The sequence below is a fragment of the Anguilla anguilla genome, chromosome 16, assembly GCF_013347855.1.
Source record: "Anguilla anguilla isolate fAngAng1 chromosome 16, fAngAng1.pri, whole genome shotgun sequence".
Taxonomy (NCBI): domain Eukaryota; kingdom Metazoa; phylum Chordata; class Actinopteri; order Anguilliformes; family Anguillidae; genus Anguilla; species Anguilla anguilla.
Genome location: NC_049216.1, coordinates 18,292,370 through 18,312,673, shown reverse-complemented (window position 1 = coordinate 18,312,673; position 20,304 = coordinate 18,292,370). Strand labels below are relative to the sequence as shown.

At 41.6% G+C, this 20,304-nt stretch overlaps 1 protein-coding gene across 2 annotated transcripts; it reads right to left on the bottom strand.

Annotated features, from left to right (window-relative positions):
• Positions 1–1,206: 1,206 nt before the first annotated feature.
• Positions 1,207–19,141, bottom strand: paqr5a (progestin and adipoQ receptor family member Va). Of its 2 annotated transcripts, XM_035394888.1 has the most exons (10): positions 19,046–19,141; positions 14,070–14,153; positions 10,418–10,677; positions 10,082–10,209; positions 6,958–7,163; positions 6,683–6,809; positions 5,531–5,575; positions 4,664–4,760; positions 3,940–4,084; positions 1,207–3,365 (listed from the first exon to the last, which is right to left on the bottom strand). In XM_035394888.1, the coding sequence occupies exons 3-10, from the start codon at positions 10,469–10,471 to the stop codon at positions 3,097–3,099; spliced, it is 1,071 nt and encodes a 356-aa protein (XP_035250779.1). In that variant the 5' UTR covers positions 10,472–10,677; positions 14,070–14,153; positions 19,046–19,141; the 3' UTR covers positions 1,207–3,096. The 2 variants fall into 2 exon arrangements, with proteins under 2 accessions (XP_035250779.1, XP_035250780.1); XM_035394889.1 differs by lacking the exon at positions 5,531–5,575 and having other exon boundaries at positions 19,046–19,140.
• Positions 19,142–20,304: the final 1,163 nt, after the last annotated feature.

Genomic DNA, 20,304 nt, shown 5'->3' with positions numbered 1-20,304 from the left:
CCGTCTAGTAGAAGAGGTGGAAAGTATACTCATTGGTTTCCCCAGATTTTGGTTGAATGATTAAAAAAAAAACTATACCAAATCCTTACTTCTTTATAGCATATTCCAGATATTCAGCCTCCCTCAGCTGCAGTGGACGTAGGCTACACACACGAAGTTCCATGAAGTTGTACAGCGTTCGGTAGCAAGTGACATATACAAAAAATAGCACAAGCCCAAGTTACTTGAATGGATGTAGAAAAACATTGGTAGCATAGCTTTGGAGTATGGCTTGTTAATTTTCTATAAAGCAAAGTTTTGTTGTAACTTGTCTTAATTTTTATATTAATAATTTGTTATGCAGACATTTTAGGAAGTTTTTTAAACAGATAATAGCATGTACTGTATTTTGTATATGTCTGTGAGTAACTTGGGTATTTTTTTATGTTGAAAACATTTTTGTTGAGATCTGATGTGTGGTTGTATGTTCATTTGATTTTAATGTGCTACATGAGATTCAGTATCTTCAGATTGATATCAAATTTTTCCTAGTTGTTTTGTTCAGTGCTCCAGCCAACCTCAAAACCTGGTTTATGGCAAGGTGTCTCCCACATGATTATTTTGGAATCTTATTTGTCAGTGGAATATCAGTATCAGGAGAAAATGCATGCTAGAGTGTTCAGATCTAATACCAGAGGAGTCAGACCCAAAGTATCTCCAGATGTGACTCAGATTTGATTTGGACAGCTCAAATCCACACACCAATATTTCATAGCAACTTACTTCACAAATTTTTTTAGTTTTGAGCTGAATTTAGATTTTTAAATTTTGAGTTGAAGTTACGCCAACTAACGTTCATTAGTTCAGAAAAACTCAAATATTTTAGGTTTTTCTTACAATTAAATTAAAGTTTTCTGAACAAAACAACTAATTAATTTTAGTTGGCAAAACAAATTTAGCTCAAGACTAAAAGTTAGTGAAGCAAGTTGCCTAGAAAAATTGAGTATTCTGTACTTTTTTTTACAGTGCATATTCAATGTGAGACAACAGTTAATTTTAACATCAGATTTTTCAATAAATTGTGTGTTGCATAAAAATACAAATGGGGCCTTAATTAAGTTTCAAACTTAAAACCTATTGGTTTTGAGACACATAATCAATTAAAGAGTTCATTTTTTAAATCAGTGCAAAATCGATTTATTATGAAACACAATTTCTTTTTTTAAAATTCCATCCTTTACAATAATCAGTAATGTTACAGTACGGTACATCAGGTGGTCATCCCAGGTTTGCCTATAAAAAAAAAAACAGTGGGCACAGAAAGCTAGCCTGCAACTGAAGCGCCACTGAAATCAGCAGCCCAAATGGCACTTTGTATGACTTCAATAAAATACAAAGGGACTGTAAGGCCGATTCAAGGCCTTGTTGAGGTTTGCATACCGTAACTCAGCTGGGGATACAGTAGTTTCAATAAATATCCTGACAATATACTCCATACTGTGTGGTGTGTCCATTTCTAGGCCCCTGACCATTTAAGTTCAAAGCCATTGTATACAATTTTGAATTTAAAAAACTTTATTATTCCTAAGAATGTTTAAAACCTGTGGTATAACGACCCCCTTCATAACAGACCAGAAAATGACAGTGAGTCATAAAGTCCATACCCTGAACCATTTACATATAAAAATAATTAGAATAATCAAACACAACAATATATTATCTTACATAAACAAAAACTCCCTAAGTTTACTCAGTAGTTCTGAATTTTGTGTGCTGCCTTTTTAAAGGGATGACAACATTTTGACATTATGAAAAGGACATGAATAAATGTAACAAACACAGACACACAAAATACATTGGTTTAGCTTAAAGGGAACATTGAGGTGTTTTCTGTAAAGTAACAGTAGTCAATCTTTCATAAATGAATCAACAGATCTGCCCTAATCGTACACTGAAATCAGCACCATGATGTGTGTTCATATTTGCACATTAACTTCAGGGACTGTGGACTGATGGACATACCAAGCATACACCATGCCTAGCGCTCTTATTATAAGACCCATTTATAACCTGTTCATTTACAATTTGTCCAACTAAACACTTTCCCAGGGAATTATTTTGTTTTGGGATATCCATAGATGCTTTTTAGCTATGTATGGCATACACATTAGGTAAAATATTAGTGAATGCTTAACTTAGTGATTTAATCATAATAGGAATAGAAGCAAAGGCCTATTTTGTTTCACAATGTAGGTCACTCTTTCTTATTTCCCTTTTGTTCTTTGAGGTACAGTTATTATGAAATAAAATCGCACTTGCATGTTGTGATGTATAATTTTCAATAGAAAACATAGAACTGTTTGGAAAACAGGTAGCACAACAGTGACTAAGATATTTTTCTGTTCTCCCAATATCCAATAGGGGGAGCCAAACGCTACAGGCCATCAACGACATGGCAGCAACACCTCTTACTCTTTATACTAACCACTGACCACCCCAATAACAAAACTAGCTACAGTTTGGCTGTGTTTGGTTTCAAGCCCCATTCTACCCATTGACAAAAACTAACGGGATTATGGTGACAATGTGCACACATTAAATTTCCTATTTAACAGAAAATGTATTAAAAGGAGGGAAAGGATCAGAGGTATACAAAAACAAACGGATGTTTCATTTGACCTGAGCTTTTTCTTCATGTAAAACTATTAAAAGTACCTGGTCATGAAATAAAAAAACTTGTTTGGTGATGTGATCCCTGAAAGTGTTGCTGTGATACCAATGGCCCCCTTGCAGTGGTGACCTAAGTGTATGAGCGGCTACTGCTGGTCTGTGGGCAGCCTGTCAGCCAACAGGCTGGTCTCACAGTCAATCTGTGGCCCTTGCAGAACACACCTCTGTTATCTCCACACCCCATTCACAAGCAGTGTGTCTCTCACCAAGGGTGTTGACTTCTGTTGTTCTTGTTGACAGAAAGAAAAAAAGTCACGATAGTGACCTTATCTTGAATGACCGTGTGTAAGTACCTATGTCTGGGCTGGCCTGCCAGCCTTCCGCTCCTCACTGTAAGCACCCAAAGTCTCAGTTTGGGAATAGGTGGCGCCCCCTGGTGGTCAGTTCTTAGTTGGCGGCGCGGGCGGGGGTCTTGGGCCTTCTGTTGCGTTTGCCCCTCTTGGCGAGGGCGTAGTAGAGCGGCAAGCTGAAGGTGTAGATGACACAGAGGCTGAAGAGCACGCAGAGCAGCCCTGCCCCTATGGTGTTGGCGAAGGTGATGGGTGGCGCGTGCACCAGGAGCCACTGCCGGCGCAGTGTCATGTCCATCTCGATGGCCTGCATCTGGAAGAGCGTGCCGATGATGCCGCACACATGAAACAGCTGGTGGCTGTGACCTGCCAAGAGAAGATCATTGGTCAGTCTGCCAAGCAGAAGTACACCTGTTTCTCATATTTACGATTCATCTTTTACTTTGAATTTTCCTATATATTTTCATAAATAATGCATTCAGAACATTAATCTTTTCCCCCTCCCTTCTCTCATCCCATCCGTATCCCCCAGCAGTCCCTGGAGCGTACTCAACCCTGTCTTGAGCCCGATTTCACCCGAATATCACCAGGACAGAAGCCCTGAGCGAGGTTTCACGCAGAAAAGCATCATGTTTTCTATAACCTTTCAGTGAAGAGCTAAGGATAATTCTATGCTCTTCAAGGATTATTTATGTTGCTGCAATAGTCAAATGTCTGTGAAAATTGCTTTTTAAAGATGTGATTAAAAACATACAAATATTGCCAGATTTGACTAGAAGCTTATCAGTTAGCAATAAAGATGGACATATATGGATTTTGCAGACAGCTGTCTATTTAATGGCTTAGGTCACACAGTTTCCACAGTTGTCCGGGGAGAAGCTTTTTAAAGAAATGCAAAGAGACTCCACAGGACGTGGGGGTGCTGGGGAGGCACGCTCACCGAAGTAGTCGAAGCAGCCGGGGGCAAGGCGCTCGGGCAGGTGTGTGGCGAACAGGAAGCCGGTGAGGAAGGCCAGCGATGTGTGCCAGTAGTGCAGGGTGTTGGTCCCGTTGTCAGTGCAGCCCTCACCAGCGCACACAAAGATCTGTGGAGACAGCAGCGTCACCGCTAACCAGCTCTCATTCCCGCACCCACAACCGGGTAAAAAAATATCCACTCAAGATTCACATTCTTTTTTAACCTTTTTACACACCAATTACACCTCTTATGTTACTAACGAGCACCGCAGCTGAAGACTGTGCTCTCATTTTGGCAACCCAGTGACTGTTATGCACACTGCAGGTCACACAGTACCACAGGAGGGCTAGCACTTGGATGGGTGGCATATTTCACTGACACTGAATTATTACCCAATGGGCAGTCGGTATGCCGGAAGACTTAATGACTTAAACAATTAAAGATGCAGTCTGACTATAGAATCCGGACAGACCAGAAGAATCACCCTTTTTTGATGAAGCAGATTAGGATCCTGTGAACTGAAACCCTCACTTCCTGGGTGACACACTGGGTAATTATGCATCACTCAGCAGTAGCACAGTCAGGATTGTGAACTATGGGGAGAACAGGTATTTGTGAAATATTCAGGAATAGAAATGCTTCTAGAGGTTTCGAGAGTGTTTTAGAAGGTGACAATGTAAATGAATCCGTGGAACAACAGACTTACCCTGTAGAACACAGGAATGTTGTCAAACAGGTATGGGTAAGCAAAGGCCAGGACGCGTAGGGTTCTTCCATACTTTGGAGTTCGGCACTCTGGAAATCTGGGTTCAGAAGAGATAGGGTTTGTCTCATGTCTTTGCTCTGACTCATACTTTCATGTTTTCACAAGTTAAAGCAGCGCACACATTCTGTACATGACAATAGTGTCGTGGAAACCAGATTCATTCAAGGTACACAAACAGATTACATTTGCACCCTGAAATTATGAATCAGCGGAGTGCTACCAAAATGATTCAGACTGTATCTTACACAGGAGTTAAATTAAATCTCATCAGTTCATGTCGGTATCTGTTATATATAAGAAACACACTGGCATAGTATAGACCTGAACAGATATGTTTTTTGGTGTACATTTGGATTACGGGCTCTACTGGTAAGAGAAAGGCCCTCTGCACAAGCTACAGGCCTCTCCAGCTGTGCCACGAAGAGCTAAATCCCTTTTAGGTTTCACCTCATTACATAGACCTTGAGGCAATTCCAAATATTACAAGAATGCTAAATAGGTTTTTTTGTATCATACACTCAGCATTGTACCACCAGATACTTTCCTTACAACGCTGTTATTAAGAACAATGCTTTGATTTGTACACAATTAAGGCATTACAACAACAAATTTGCATATCTATGAAAATCTAAATATAAAAATCCTTCGAAAAGTGTAAAATGGTTTTATTTCATATAAACAGGAAGCATCGCTAGGCAATGACTGTCATCAGGTTGGCAAAGGGTTATTCAAACTGCTCTCTAAGCCAGAGAAACACACCAGATGAAAAATCATTGCATTAGCATCAGCTACCACAATGCTCGTTACCTTTTTATGGTGTCATGGTTATATTGCAGAAACGGTAAGCCAAGCCTTAGCAGGTGAGAGGAGAGGGAGAAGGTAAGTTAAGACAGCAATCATGCAGGGTAACACAAGTGAAAAAATACAGGAACAATAAGCCAGGAACCACAGCATCTACTATGACAATGTACAGTATCTCAACATACAGACCAGGAACAGCAGCAGCTAACACTGATAATGTACAGCATCTCTATATACAAGTCAGGAACATCAGCATCCACTGGCCAAGATATTATACAGTCTTCAGTATGCAGTTCTGTGCTGCTTACAGTATCAGAGTAGATGCTGTCTTTGATTGTTAATGTGTAATAAGATGTTAAAGGTCAAGTCTGTGGATATCATGCCATGCTTATGTTAGATATTCATTGATCCTTATATCAACTGGATGGAAAATTAGATTAGGGCCTCAGAAAGGAAACAAAGAGAAGGAGGGGGTGGTGTGACACACATCTAAAGGTTAAAGACACTGTTCTCCTTGCTGGAGAGGAAGGATGGTGTTTGCTCCCAGGTTTATAAAAGGCAATGATAAACAACATGGACACAAGCACGGTTTCATACTACCGACGATGTGTTAGCTTTGTACTGGTATTTACTTTTGCTGACAGTACTAATTGTTTGTTTGCTAGGCTAACTTTACACTTACATTACATTACATTATAGGCATTTGGCAGACGCTCTTATCCAGAGCGACATACAACAAAGTGTATAACCAAAACCAGCAACAAGTGTGTTGAAAATCCTAGAGGGAAGTACACTTCCAAGTGCAGGGAACGACTGCGTAGTTTAACTTGGACCCTGTAGGCTAATCTGATTAAGACATCAAAAATAGCAACAAAGCAGTCTATGCAAATAAAACAAGCAGTAGTTGAGTAGGTACAGGTGCAATAACTAAGTCAACTAAGATAAACAGCTTACCTAGCTACACTTATTGATTATAAAACGGCCTTCTGTGCCTTCTTGGTGACATCCCACTTTTGTATTCCTAAGTCAAACTGTGATGCCGAATACATTCATAAAAAACTCTGAATGACAGCATTTGCTAAGTGACAGCAATGTAGTGTGTGAGCGCTGTCACAGTTATGCACATTTTGTCCACTGCGCTCCCTCAGGTCTCCTCACCGTGAGTAGCAGGCCAGAGCAGTGCAGATGATGGTATTGAAGACAGCAATGGGGATGTAGTACAGGTGGAAGGTGCTGTTTACCCATTTGTCAGGGAAAACATACGCAGAGTAGGTTATGGCTGAACCTGGGGAACACACGTATAAACACACACACACACACACACACACACACAGCTGTTAGGATCTCAGAGAAATCATCTCAAGTTAAGGAACAGTAACAGTAAAGCACCGACACTGTTGGACAGCAGACATTTACCCCCCTCCCTGACTCACCGAGGCTGTAGAAGCTGAGGGCTCCGTAGTCAAAGAAGAAGCAGACGTGCCTGGCGCGGGCAGACATGGTGCTGAAGGTGTGGGCACAGCTGGAGGCCAGCGGGTACATGCAGGCAGACACCAGGAACACCAGCAGCGGCCACGTGAAGACATCGCGCCAGGCGTCCTGCATCAGCACCACCGTCAGCAGCTTATACAGGAAGTACCTGCCGAGACAGACAGCAGCACCACCGTCAGCAGCTTATACAGGAAGTACCTGCCGAGACAGACAGCAGCACAGCTCTTCACACCTGGGGGCGCTCCCAGCCTGCTGCGTGGTGCCGACCAATCAAACGCCTCCAACGCTCCGCAGGAGGAGGGACGACCCGGGGCCTTGCGCTGCACTCTTAGGTGGCAGCGAGCTCCACAGCCTCCAGGCAGGAAGCAATGCTCCGCTGAGCGTGCCCCCGCACTCCATAGGGAGTCTAACAGGGATCAGGAGGCACTGGAGAAGAAAGCCATCCCACAGCCATTTGAGAGCTCCATTTCGAAAAGTGTGTAACACACCTGATAATAGTTAACACAGTGCAAGAGGGGAGTGAGCATCTGCTGAAGGTGGGTAAAACCCAAACTGAACTGGTGCTGTGAGAACCATGCCATCTGATGGATAAACTTCATGCCCTATAGTGCCACAGTCCCACAGGCTGCCCAGTGAACCCAGTGGTGGTTTGTACTCCGTTTGAATGGGTGCCTCATTTAAGAGACCGTGTATCTGCTTTTGGAAGTCACAGCTTTGAAATATCTACTAATTATGAGAACCCATTAGAGGGCATTACTGAGGCGCACTGCTCATTAAGAGCAACAGGAGGCCTCTCCGGTGTGCCCCAGCCAATCCCCAGACCAGCCATTGCCCCGCCCCGCCTGCCCAAGCCACCCCCTGCTCCGCCCCCTCTGGAGCCTCCTCAACCGGTTCTAGGGAATAACAAGGCAGCGCAGAGCTGTCAAACACAGCCCCTCTTCCCTTTGATAAACACGGGGAGCTGTTGCCATGGAGTCTGAGATTTCCTTATCGCAGCTTTGGGCAATGTTTAGTTTGCTAGGTGTGTATTTTTGAAGTGGCGAGATAAAAATGTGAGAGCCGGGGCTTTTGAGAGACGAGGAATGTGAGTCACATGTAATATTAGGGTAGCTGTAACAGAAAAAAAGGAAGTAGTGTTTGACATACCTAAGAAGGCGGAATTCTGAGGATGCCGCACTGCGGGCCTGACAGAGCTGCCGCAAGCGATGATATAGCACTCAGATAATAATAAAGTCCATGCTTGGGAAAATGAGAGCAAGCCTGTAGCACCGCACGCTCACACCTTGGGCTAAAAGCGAAGGGCTGGTGGACGGAGTCACAGCCACCATGAGAAACGTCTTCACTGGCACCCACCCAATGGGTAAACAGCACATGGTCTGAAATACAGAGATCCACTTTCCATCGCTAGCCTTAGTGAGAATCGGCCTGTGGGCTATACAACCTTCCTGGGAATGAGAAAACACAGCAGTGCTGAGAAAGGAAGGTGTCCAAGAGATACCTGGTCAACTATATATTCAATAGTTCAGCGTCACATGACACCTAAACACTACTCTGTCCATGCACCATGCATAAAACCAATACGGAAAAACAACCCAGTCAGAAATGAGTAGCTCACAACATGCCAAAACAATGCCGTCATGACCTTATTTCAAATGCCATTTCGTGAGCGTTACAGCATGCTGGCCTGCGGGTGATGTGCTGATGTCGTGATGTTCACTATTTGTGCCATCGATTAACTTTTATTTGCTGTTATTAATTATTCCAGGCTGTTCTCTGCTGAAGAATGCAACACCTAAATATGTTATGATGAATGATCACGCTGGTGGAGGAGATACAGCTTCCAAACATGTGTTACACACATTTGACTTACAGTTGTGGAGCATGAATTTTGCTATTTGGAACAGCGTTGTTGAGTACGTTCAGTTCCTCAGTTTATAAGCCCCGCTCAACAAAAAAGGCTAAATAACAGCCAATACATTCCATCCATCAAAAAAGACGTGAGACGATAGATATGAGGAAAACGTCACTGAGGTTACATTGTTTCTGTAGTCTATTTTTTTCTGTAATCTATTTTTTAATAATATTTGAAAAACAATTGAATGTTTTAATGGTTCAAATAATCACAGTCCATCAAGATAAAATAGTTTCAGAACCAGCAATTTATACAAATATGTTAAATAAATCTATTGTGCACATATTTTGTCATTAAAACTAATACAACTCTAACAAATACACCTCCATTAACACAAGACGGATGATCACTCAGGGGATGTTGAACATAGTTCAGTACATAATTAACAGCTCAGTCAAACCTAATTAATTAAATGCAGGTGGAGCAAAACGCAGCATGAATTCTGTGTGCCTGAAGCCAGGGTTGTGAAGCTACAATAAAGCTAGCCTTATATGTAAGGCTCAAATGAGTATCACATGCCTCGCTCTATTAGAGACTGAGCATCTGGAATGGAGACTACAAAAACGCTAACCCAAGATAATGAAGATGCCTTAGTTTTTACTAGGTGCCAGTTGTTCAGCAAGGGCCACTGTTGTCAAAGTTAGAAGCATTATGATTCATCTTAAGAGGTAACACAGTTATGCTTGGCAATATGGCCAAGAAACTTCACAGGGACTGGCCCAAAATAATTATAACTAACCTTTATTTAAACAAGGTAGTTTGACTGCATGTCATTGGATGTGGGGAAAAAATGTAGAGGACCCAGAGTGGGGTTTAGACTGGCAGCGTACAGCAAGCATGTGTGCAGGAGGAAGTAGCCAAATGAGTATGGAGAGGCCGTTTAAATAGACCGCCCTGTTATGTGAATGGACACTGATAGGCGAACATCATCAGCTGATTCAGCCGGAGCCAGGCTTGATTCTCGTGGCCTGCCTGAACAAACGCAAATCTCGATTTAGGCTACCATCTACTGTTTTTTGTATAAATTACAACCAAGATTTTGAGATGGTAAACTTTTTAAAGTAGCCATTAAATAAAAAGGACAAATAGCCCATACAAGATGATGCGAAAAGCTGTTTCAGTCCCTGCCTTTCAAAAGCCAGGAGGTCTCTCACCAGGTTGGCAGGAAGTGAGTCCAGATGTTGAGCGTCTCATTGGTCAGCTGGAACAGGCTGAGGACGCAGTCAGTGGCGGAGCTGCAGGGATGTCGGTACCCAGAGATGATGCCATCCTCATGGAACACCTATGCGGGGAAGGTAAACCAGCACCAGTCATACATTACACAGGGAGCACCACGTCAGGACAGGGATGTCCCTGCATTAATGCATTTCTCTCATTGACCTGCTACATCTGCCATAGAGATTGTGCACATTAAGAGCAAAATGAGACCTCTTTGGAGTGCTCCAGCCTATCCCCATTATTGCTGAATGACTGAAAGATAGTGAACTCACTTTGGGGACCTGGTTGATGGTGAAAACACGAGGTAGTTTAATCAGGCTCAGCATGGCAAAGGGTGGGAGTGGCGCTCGTTATCACTGAAGAGTTGTCCTGTGGGCCCTGTCCTGCTCCACGCCCATTCAAAATATGCTGACCACTCCCAGCACGTTTCCACAGCGCCCAACTCAAATTCAGAAGGCAGGTCTGCAGGCAGGTTCTGGCTCCCGGACCCCCAGAGCAGAGACAAAGCAGGCAGCAAGACACTGATAACTTCCTGAATGGAGAGTGGACATGGATGACGAGGCATTCTTCACAAGCTGGTGAACATTGGCTTGTTAGCTTCTAAATATATTAGCCACTGTATAGCTTATGAGAAGCTAACTACTGTAGCTAGAAACATATTGAAAATCATATATATATATTTAAACAGTTCATATATGTCACAATAAAGAAAGGGAATGCCTGACATGGTTTTAGGGAAAACAAAGACATTGAAAAAGCACTTAATGACAATGGCTTCTTTACAGCGGCAGTTCTCTCAGTCCTGTCATCAGGGGATACTGTTGGACATGACACCTTTTCATTCAGACGTAACACCAACTGATTATACACCATATATGCATAGCAGCTGAAATAAGAGTATGATATAGCAGGTCAAACCAGCTGGCTTAGAGGTGCAGGATCATGCCAGGAGTCCCACTGACACAGAGAGGTCACAATAGTGCATTGTTAAACACTGGAGCACCAGGTGCCACTGACACCTTCTACATGGACCTAGAGATTTGTTATATTTTTAGACCTGACAACAGCCTTGGTGGATGCAGTGTTCCACATCTTGGAAGAGAATTCACGATAAAAACACAAAAGAGCAGAGAAGGCCAATAACACAGTACTTGTTTATAAGATGCAGAAGCTGTGCCTTGATCCTTTTATTTATTTATTTATTTATTTATTTACTGTCTTCAAAGGAGTGCTGACCCACATGGAAATAATATATCCACTATATGATTTATTTGTGCACATTAAAGCTGTGGAGCTTTGATGAATCTCAATTCTATGAACTTGTTGGATCAATTTCCCCAAACTGCTCAGAAGCTAAACTAGACATACTGTACTCAATGCCCATCTGTGGTGCCCAGCTAATTTCATATATTAATGTTGGTTAGTTAGCAAGAGGTAATTTTTGATGATGGCTAATGCCTTGCGCTCCAGGGCTAGGATGTTCACACTGGGAGAAAACAAGACACCTCAACATTTTGTCTACTATACTGACTATACTGCCAGTATATAAGATAGACACCTAGAACTACCCTTTCAGGCTAAATTTCAGTAAGCCACACTGTAGTGGTCATAGCATAGTTCTTAGTAATGCCCAGTTTCCTGACTATTCTGCATAATGTACTGTACATAATGAATAACATCCAAAGCCTTGAAAGGTATATACTGTTCCTTTTTGCTCAGCTCAGAAGTTGATTATGTTGGAACTTTGGCAGTATGCTGAGAAAAGCCATTGCACTGTTAAGACAAATTTCAACTTCAGAATATGACTGATGTTTTTTTTACCTGCGCAACGCGTTACTTTATTAAAGCTAAAGTTCCAATAGGAAAGTAGAAGGAATGTATACAGCCATTCCTCAACAGGGCAGATACCCGTTTACTGTACGTATTGCACCATGGCCTTGCTGAAAGGAAAACAAAGGACTCATAAAAAGGGGCCATGGTACAGCTATCATGACATTAGCCCAATCATACACTTTAAAGTTCCTGATTTATTTACAGGATACATGCAGTAGTCACAGGCAGCCTCAACAGTTCACTGATTAGCTAGCTATTGCTGTGTTTACGTGTGTTGCTATGTCATTCCCATGTATATTAGGCTACTTCATGAGCTACTTTCACTATTTGTACAGTCATTCTTGTCAGTATAGACAGCCAACAAAAATTGAGGTGAATAATTACTGAATTTACTTGAATAAAGTTGAATAAATCATTACACATGCAATCAATAGACAGCCTGGTAATTATCAATTTATCCATCCATTTTCTAACTGTTTGATCCAGATCAGGGTTGCGGTGGCAAAAGGGCAAGCAGAACATCCCAGATGTCCCTCTCCCCAGCAACTTCCTACAACTCATCCCGGGGGATCTCAAGGCGATCCCAGGCCAGCCGGTGGATACACTCCCTCTAGCATGTCCTAGGTCTGGCCCTGGGTCTCCTCCCGCTGGACGTGCCTGGAACACTTCCAGAGGGAGGCGCCCAGGAGGCATCCTTATCAGATGCCCAAACTACCTCAACCTACTCCTTTCAATGTGGAGGAGCAGCGGCTCTACTTTGAGGTCCTCCCGGATAGCTGAGCTTCTCACCCTATCAAGGAAAGTAAGCCCTGCCACCCTACGAAGAAACTCCATTTTGGCCGTTTGTATTCGCAATCTCACTCTTTTGATCACTACCCATAGCTCGTGACCGTACGGACAAAGATCAACAGGTAAATTCATCACCACCATCTGATACAATGCCTGCATTACTGCGGCTGCTGCACCTAGATAGCCTTGATCTCCAAATCCCTTTTTCACCCACTTGTGAATAAGACTCCGAGACACTTGAACTTGTCGACTTGGTAAGTATTACAGGTGTTAGTGGCTACAGACAGAGACTGTTGGATGAATTAATGTAGACCATCTAATAGCAGGGTACAGTGAAGTCCTAATACCAGGTGAGCATGACTTGAAGCCTTGGTCAGCACTTTTACATACAATCTGAGACTATAAACAATTACAATGCAGAATATACTTATATTTCTGTTTGCAAAAAGAAATACCAAATCAAATCAAGTCTTTATTGCCTCTCAAGAGGAAATTAAACTGAAGCCAGGCACCACAACAGAACACATATTGCAACAATATTCCAACACAATAATCTAAAACCATAAAAGATTAAACCACAAATACAAAAAAGCATCAGCTAAAACCATATACTGCACAGATCAGGAAAAATTGTATCCAGTAACAGCATGATCGCATAAAATGTGCAAAATGTGCAAAAACTGTCAAGTACCAAAGTACTCAAGCGCATAAGATCACATGCAAATTCAGTCTACTTATTGGCGTATGCATAAAAGAGACTTTGTCTTTAGTCCCCACATACTGTGATTGGTCTGGTAAAAAGTCTAAAATCCATCCAAAGACATTAGCTAATATTAAGATTAGAAAATCAGAGAGGAGTTTGTCCACAATGTACCGAGGTACAGTATAGCAAAGCAAGATTTTATGTGTGAAATTTCCTTGGGAGAGGAAACTTACTGTTAAAATTACAACTACCATTGGAATGTTGTAAATGTGAATAACCTTTTTTGCAAATTTACCCAATGTGTGTATCTGTAGTACAGTGTTGTGGGTATGAAGTTACGCGGCTATGGTTCACTCTGTTCATACTCCAGCTGTCTCCTTGAAAGTAAAATGGCCTTTCCGAACATTGCATTTTATAACATGCACCTCTGTTTTGGTTTTCCCTATTAACTGCAAAATACTGTATTATCGCTTTTAGGGTTGCTACAAATACAAAAAATACACAAATATTTAGGGTTTTTTCTAGATAAAACACTAAAATATTTGCCAAAATCCTACACAAATCTAACCTAGATGTTAGAAGCTGCAAAAGGCACATACCAGTCTTCAGTCCTGCAGATCTGAACAGTGGTTCTGGTGTCAACTTCTTCAGAGAGCCAGCTTTGCTACTGAAAATTTCCACATCTAGGAAAAAAAAAAACTCATAATGAATGATTTTAGTTTGTTTGAATAGGAGCAAGGCAATGTTAATATTAAATCTCACCAACTACACCCACCCAAATACACTGCCAGACAGACTAAGAGACACTAATCAAGCTGAAGCTTCAGATGCTCTTATGGAAAATTACAAAACCAGGGCTTAAACCAGAGCTTTCTTACTCAGTACAGTTTGTGTGCTTATTCTGTATTGGGTCCATAGTCATAGTTCACTGACTGTACACCTGTGTTGTTTACTCAGTCACCTGCACTCCACAGAGAACACTGCCATTGCGGAATTAAAAACACAAAGATTAAACGTCCAATTTAGCCATAACAGGAGAGCCTGTCTAGTCTCTGGGGCCATCTCTCTCTTGCTCTCTCTCTCTCTTGCTGTCTCTCTCTCTCTCTTTCTTGCTCTTTCTCTCTCCACACACACATACACACACACACAAAAGACACCTATAATATTTTCTTCAACCGTTAGCCTGGAAGGGAATATTTAATGTTTTTCATATTGATGAGAGCTACAAATTCCCCCAAGCTGTAAGGAGGCTGTTGTATATTTCAAAATGCACCTGTACATGGAAGTATAAAAAATAATCTCCTTTGTGAGAATAACTTTATGTCTCCCTACATGAAAAGCAACATCAAAAAGGGCAGCCATATTTTGCAGGAATTCATATGAAAAAACAACTTTGGAGGCTGTATGAGGTCATTTTCTCCTTCCTGCTGCTTCCATCTTATCCTGCTCACTAAAATGTCAGAAAACACAATACACTTCTTGCCAGATTCTCATTGATTGTGGCTGACACATTTGTTAAACGTTATAAGAGATTACACGCACACTGCTTATGAATGCTCTTATACATGTGTTCGCCCTGTTGCACCTGTCTATAATTTAGATTGTGTGCGTTCTCCTTTTACGTTGTAAAAAGTGAACATTTCTGAGACGTAGGCATATTTTTGGTAGTCAGCCTTGCATTTACGAAGCTTAGAACAAAATAAGTCAGGCTTGCATTTGAAGAGATTTCTAGCAGAATCTTCTGAACATTCATTTTACTTTCACTATCATCAGATTTTATTGCAACAAAAAGATCTATAGTAAACTTTCATTTTCCACCATCAAGACAAGAAGGACAAAAAGAAAAAAAGGCTACCTTCAGCCTTTTAACATTTTTAGTGTGGCACGAAAAATGAAAATAACCACCTTTATAGTGTTCTAACAAACAGTGTGTTCAGTCTTACCGAATGCTTAGGTATGTTGTTACGCATCATAACGCCAGACATAAAAAAATACACTTACAATGTCACATTTTTGCAGGAACTGATGACGCAAATAATAATGTTTTAAACCTCACTGATAATAACACCATTAACTGTGAACAAGATCAGACATGTTCAGTTTGGGGAGGCAGAGCCAACAGGTTTCTCTGTCCTGACGGGATGTGACTGACACCCCAATACAGCAGAGTCAGAGAGAGCGGTGAGCTCAGGCGCAGTTCACACCCCACAATGTCACCTTAGCAGCTAATGCCTTTCTCTTCCTCTAACTTTGTTTATACACCACACGTCAATAAATATAAGTCCCTCATTCTCAATGAAATGCAGTCTCTGCCACAAAAGCACCTTCATGCTTAGAAATCTCAGTGGATAATTAACTTGTTTCTTTCAACCAATCGGGTTTGAGGGCATGAGTGCTTGGTGAGTAAAAGAGGGAGCAAAAAAAAAAGAAAATGCAAACATATTGCAAAATATCGTTTTCAAGTGCTTACTTTAAGAAAATGTTTTTCTTTCATAAAAAAACAGACAAAATGTTTATACTGTGGTTTCTCAGCTCCCTTAATAACTTTATGATACTCATAAGCCAGAAGTAAACATTGTGTGATGGTTCGTGGTTTGTGTAGGAAGACCGGATGTCAGAAGTGGCGACCAAAGGTTTCCGCGGAGACGCGTGTGGGTCACTACGGCTCGCACGCACAGCCTGGCACGGCTGGCTCCAGTACACCCCCGTAACACACCAGCTACGTCAAGCTGCAAATGGGTAACTAGCGGTTAGTCACACCTCAAACACATTCTAAAAAAACAGACGGGTGCAGAAGGCCCGAACACGGGGAAAAGAGGCGTTCCACTCCGGTTCCCAGCCACCTTGAGTCAAAGGCTTAAAAATCAAACAGAAGCCAAACATTTAGATGGGGGCAATCTCATGAATGTACAACTTGCCTGCATTAATTTTTAAGTGTCAACATCCAAACAAACAGTGGGGAAATCACAGTGAGGTGAAATGTGCTATGCGTCCCTTGTTCTTTTCGCCTGTTGGGTAATGGCTAAAAAGCATCACTGCCATGAACAGTTGAAACATACCAATAGAAAATGTTGCCCTTAATTCAAGAAAGAAATAAGGGGGGTGGGGGGTCAATCTTATAGGCCTCCCTGAAACTCATCTACATGTTACTGCCACTGCTGCTGTATCTAAGAAATAGTCTCATCTATAACAATGACCAAGATCAGATTACTGTTATATTCACATGCGTATCTATGGCGCCCTGAGAATACTGAACTTCCTGCACGCAGAGAAACAAACAAACACGTTTCCAACTGAGACGCAGTCCCACAGCACCCCCCCCCCCCCCGAGGCTGTGCCCACCCCCAGTGTGACCTGTTCACTGCAGAGTGGAGAGAAGCAGAACAGGGGGTGTGGGTGGGGGGTAACCTTCCAGCCGTAGCACACACGTGGGGGTTCAACGGAAAATTACTCACCAAAACAACAGTTCTGGTTTTGACCCCAGGCCTTCTCATATATCATTTACTGCTTCAAATGCATTCAGCTTTGCCACAACTTAGCATACACAGACAGGACGCTAAACGCAGCCACTCACGGGGACCCTATCTTTAAAGAGCCTGGGTGAAATTCATTTCTGTGCAATGAAGAATTTCTGGTTCCTAATACTGAGAACTGACATGTTCGGCACGCCTGCATGTTTCTGTTGGGATATTTAATTCTTCCAATGTATTACTTGTTTCGTCATGTGTACGTCTTGTGTTGTCTAACTACCTGATAATCAGAGAAGGCGATGTTTGCCCCAACAAGAAATGGAAAGTCGACCTATAGTGGATCCGGTTTGTCTACAGGTACTGCTGAGATGTCTCATTACCAGCCAACAAACTTGTCCGGCAAGGTTGAAGGTGACAGAAACTTCTACAGTATTCACACCCACAAGTTTATCCCAGGGTCAAGTCCTCACCTAGAGACATCATGGGAGGGGTACTGTTTGGAATATGCAAGGGCATGGTACAAACAGCCTCACAGTGCAGAGAACTTCAGTGCAGTTGAGCGAGTTCGTCAACATCCACTACAGAAGGTAACATTACCAGCTTCCCTGGCTGAGAACCTTGGTCTGTAGCTGTGAGCTAATCACAGCTCTTTTTGTGGCATGCAGACGGCAGCAGCTGTAGTTCCATTAGCTGCAGTAGACCTACCCTTGTTTCACAAGCTTCTCATTCACAACTTCACACAGTGTGCAAGCCTCCTAGTTTTCAAGTGCACCATCAGCGCATTTTGTACGTACATTCCGATATGGTTAAAGAATTGATCACTATCATCTCCAACAAACAGCAGGCAGGTGGAGCAGGTATTATGTAAATGGTCCCTGCATGGTCCATCTGTTCATCAGTGAACAGGGCAGCTAGGAAAAGCTATGTGCGGCTTTGGATTAAACAGGGTGTAATACCTATGGAGCAAGGACAAAGATGCTGTATTCAGGAGACGATATATAGCAGCTGTTAGAGAGTTACACGCAAGGCTCCAGTGCAAAGCCAATTTAAAGATGAATTGGTAAGATACATTTTATCCAGTGCATCCAATTTTGGATTTATTGGATAAAAAGGGATATTAGATATCAATATGCATATAATGCGGGCCTGCAAACATATGTGCAACAGCTTAAACGTATGAAGAGCTTAAAATCCACACTTTTGTATGAAATAAGAAAAATCTATGTGTGTTCTACCCATGCGCACGTGTGTGTACATATTGGGCATATATATATGGGGCAGTTTGTTCAGGAGATGACTGATCGTATACATCACCAACATTGCTCCAAAGCAATTCTACTGATCTTTTTCACTGGGTTAAAAATTACTTGGAACTGACAAATTAGATGGAGATGCTGTAAGTAACAGCAGAATTGCAGAATCACTTCAATTTTTTTTTTAAATCAACAGGCAGTAGGGGAATTCGTGATCTTTTGCAAATGTGTGTCCCTTTCACAAAGATTACTGTCGTGATTCCTGTAAAAGTTATTTCTAATGTCACCTGATAGTTATATGAATATTCCTGAAGTAGCCCTCCTTAAAAAGAAAAGAATGACAATGAAAGAACTCAAGTTTTCTGCTTCTTTGACTACAGATAGGCAGTTAGACAGTATGCATTACATATAAAATCGGGGTGTTAATTTCACGTTAACTAACCAGAAGTCAACAAATATGAACAACTTTGCAGCACATATAATTCAGCAATCGCACGAATTCACAAAATTACGAAGTGACCCACTGTCAAACTATAGCAATTAAGTTATCTAACTAGATGAAACCCAATGATACCTAATAGTGCGCATCTTACAGTATAAACGTAGCGTTTCTTATGTTCAAGATCAGGTCAATGCAGCTCAGCAACTAAAAATCAGGCTTCATACCAAAATCCTGTAATACCTGTTATGTTCAAACAATACGACTTTGTACAGATTCGGTGTTGACATCCATTAAAACCTGCAACCAAGAAGTCTTGTAAATCTCTACAGATGCTCAAATAGTAAAGCTAACAGATTCCCCTCAAATTATTCGCATGTCAAATCTTCCGTGAAAACAATGAAAGTTCTTACACGTGACTTTCCGAGGCAGGACGAACGGTGGAGCGCTGGTAGCTGGTAGCTCAGTTGCTGGTGAGCGAAATGCCGGTCCCTATTGCCCTCACTTGATCCAGCGAGTGAATCAAGTACAGCAAGTACACATTTTAAGTCCCTGATTTTGCTCCCCACCTGTGGGAACTTCTGTGTTCCGATTGGACAGAGAATCCCCGCCCTGGGTGGGGAGCCGTTACCTGGAGACGACACGTGACCAAACTTTCTTACTGGGAAGCAAAAGGTTTAAACAATGGTATGGTAACAGCTTACTATTGATATATTGTATTTATTTGGTTTGCTAGCAGTGCGTTCACAACAACGACAATGATAATAGTGATTGAGCGCGTATGAATGTCTATGTAAATTTATTTTCTAACGTGGTACTTTTGATTTATTTGCAGGCGGTGTAATGCAGTGGTCACAGTTCAACTCTATAAAGCAATATATGCTTTATAAAGAATGCTCAGTGCCTGCAAATGAACTCAATGAAAGTTAAAAACACTTCTGAGGGAACAGATCATGTCTCTGATAACGTATGACTTTTGAAATAAAAATATGAGAGAAAACAGGTTTGACTACATTTTGCCTAACACTGCATACAAACTGTTTATTTCTTTGCACCCACACCCTCTTTCTTTTGACATAATACGTTTTTGAAATCACTCTTAAATGACCAATAAGTATAGTTTAAATAAACCCAGAAGTATCCAACACGGTACTGTGTCATCAACTGAGGCAACCATCGTGGTATTCTTTCATCTTCCATGCTATAGATAACCAAGAAGATGTAAAAAAAAGAAACTAGATTACGAACATTTACCAAACCAGCTCCAAGTAGCTTTTTATATTATATGCTCTATACTCAATCTGTTGTTTTGTGAAAGACATAAAGTATCCACCACCATGTTTATTGGCTTGCCCTCAATTAAACAACTAAATACAATTGTCCTCCACGTTATCTGTTATCTTCTGTCAAACTATTTTTGGCTGGACCGCAACAGCGGGGCCAGCCCTACAAATGAAAATGTCCATGACTGAGGCACTGAGTGATGAAGTTACACCATTGGTCGGCCGGAGAGGTCCAGCCATATACTAGGTTTTGACCTGGTCTTGTTAAATGAATGTAAAGTTTGGAAGCGTTTGCAATTGTGAATAAACTAAAGCAATTTAAATATTTAATGAATACCTGCCTTGTAAAGTCTGAAGCTTCTCTCAGATCAAGTATAACTGGTTGCTCT

Coding starts and splice junctions, on each gene's coding strand:
- paqr5a (XM_035394888.1), bottom strand. CDS start 10,471: ATGCTGAGCCTGATTAAACTACCTCGTGTTTTCACCATCAACCAGGTC. Junction 5,576..6,682: donor GCTCTGGCCTGCTACTCACG/GTGAGGAGACCT, acceptor TCACCTGCTAAG/GCTTGGCTTACCGTTTCTGC. Junction 4,085..4,663: donor ACATTCCTGTGTTCTACAGG/GTAAGTCTGTTG, acceptor CTGTCTCCACAG/ATCTTTGTGTGCGCTGGTGA.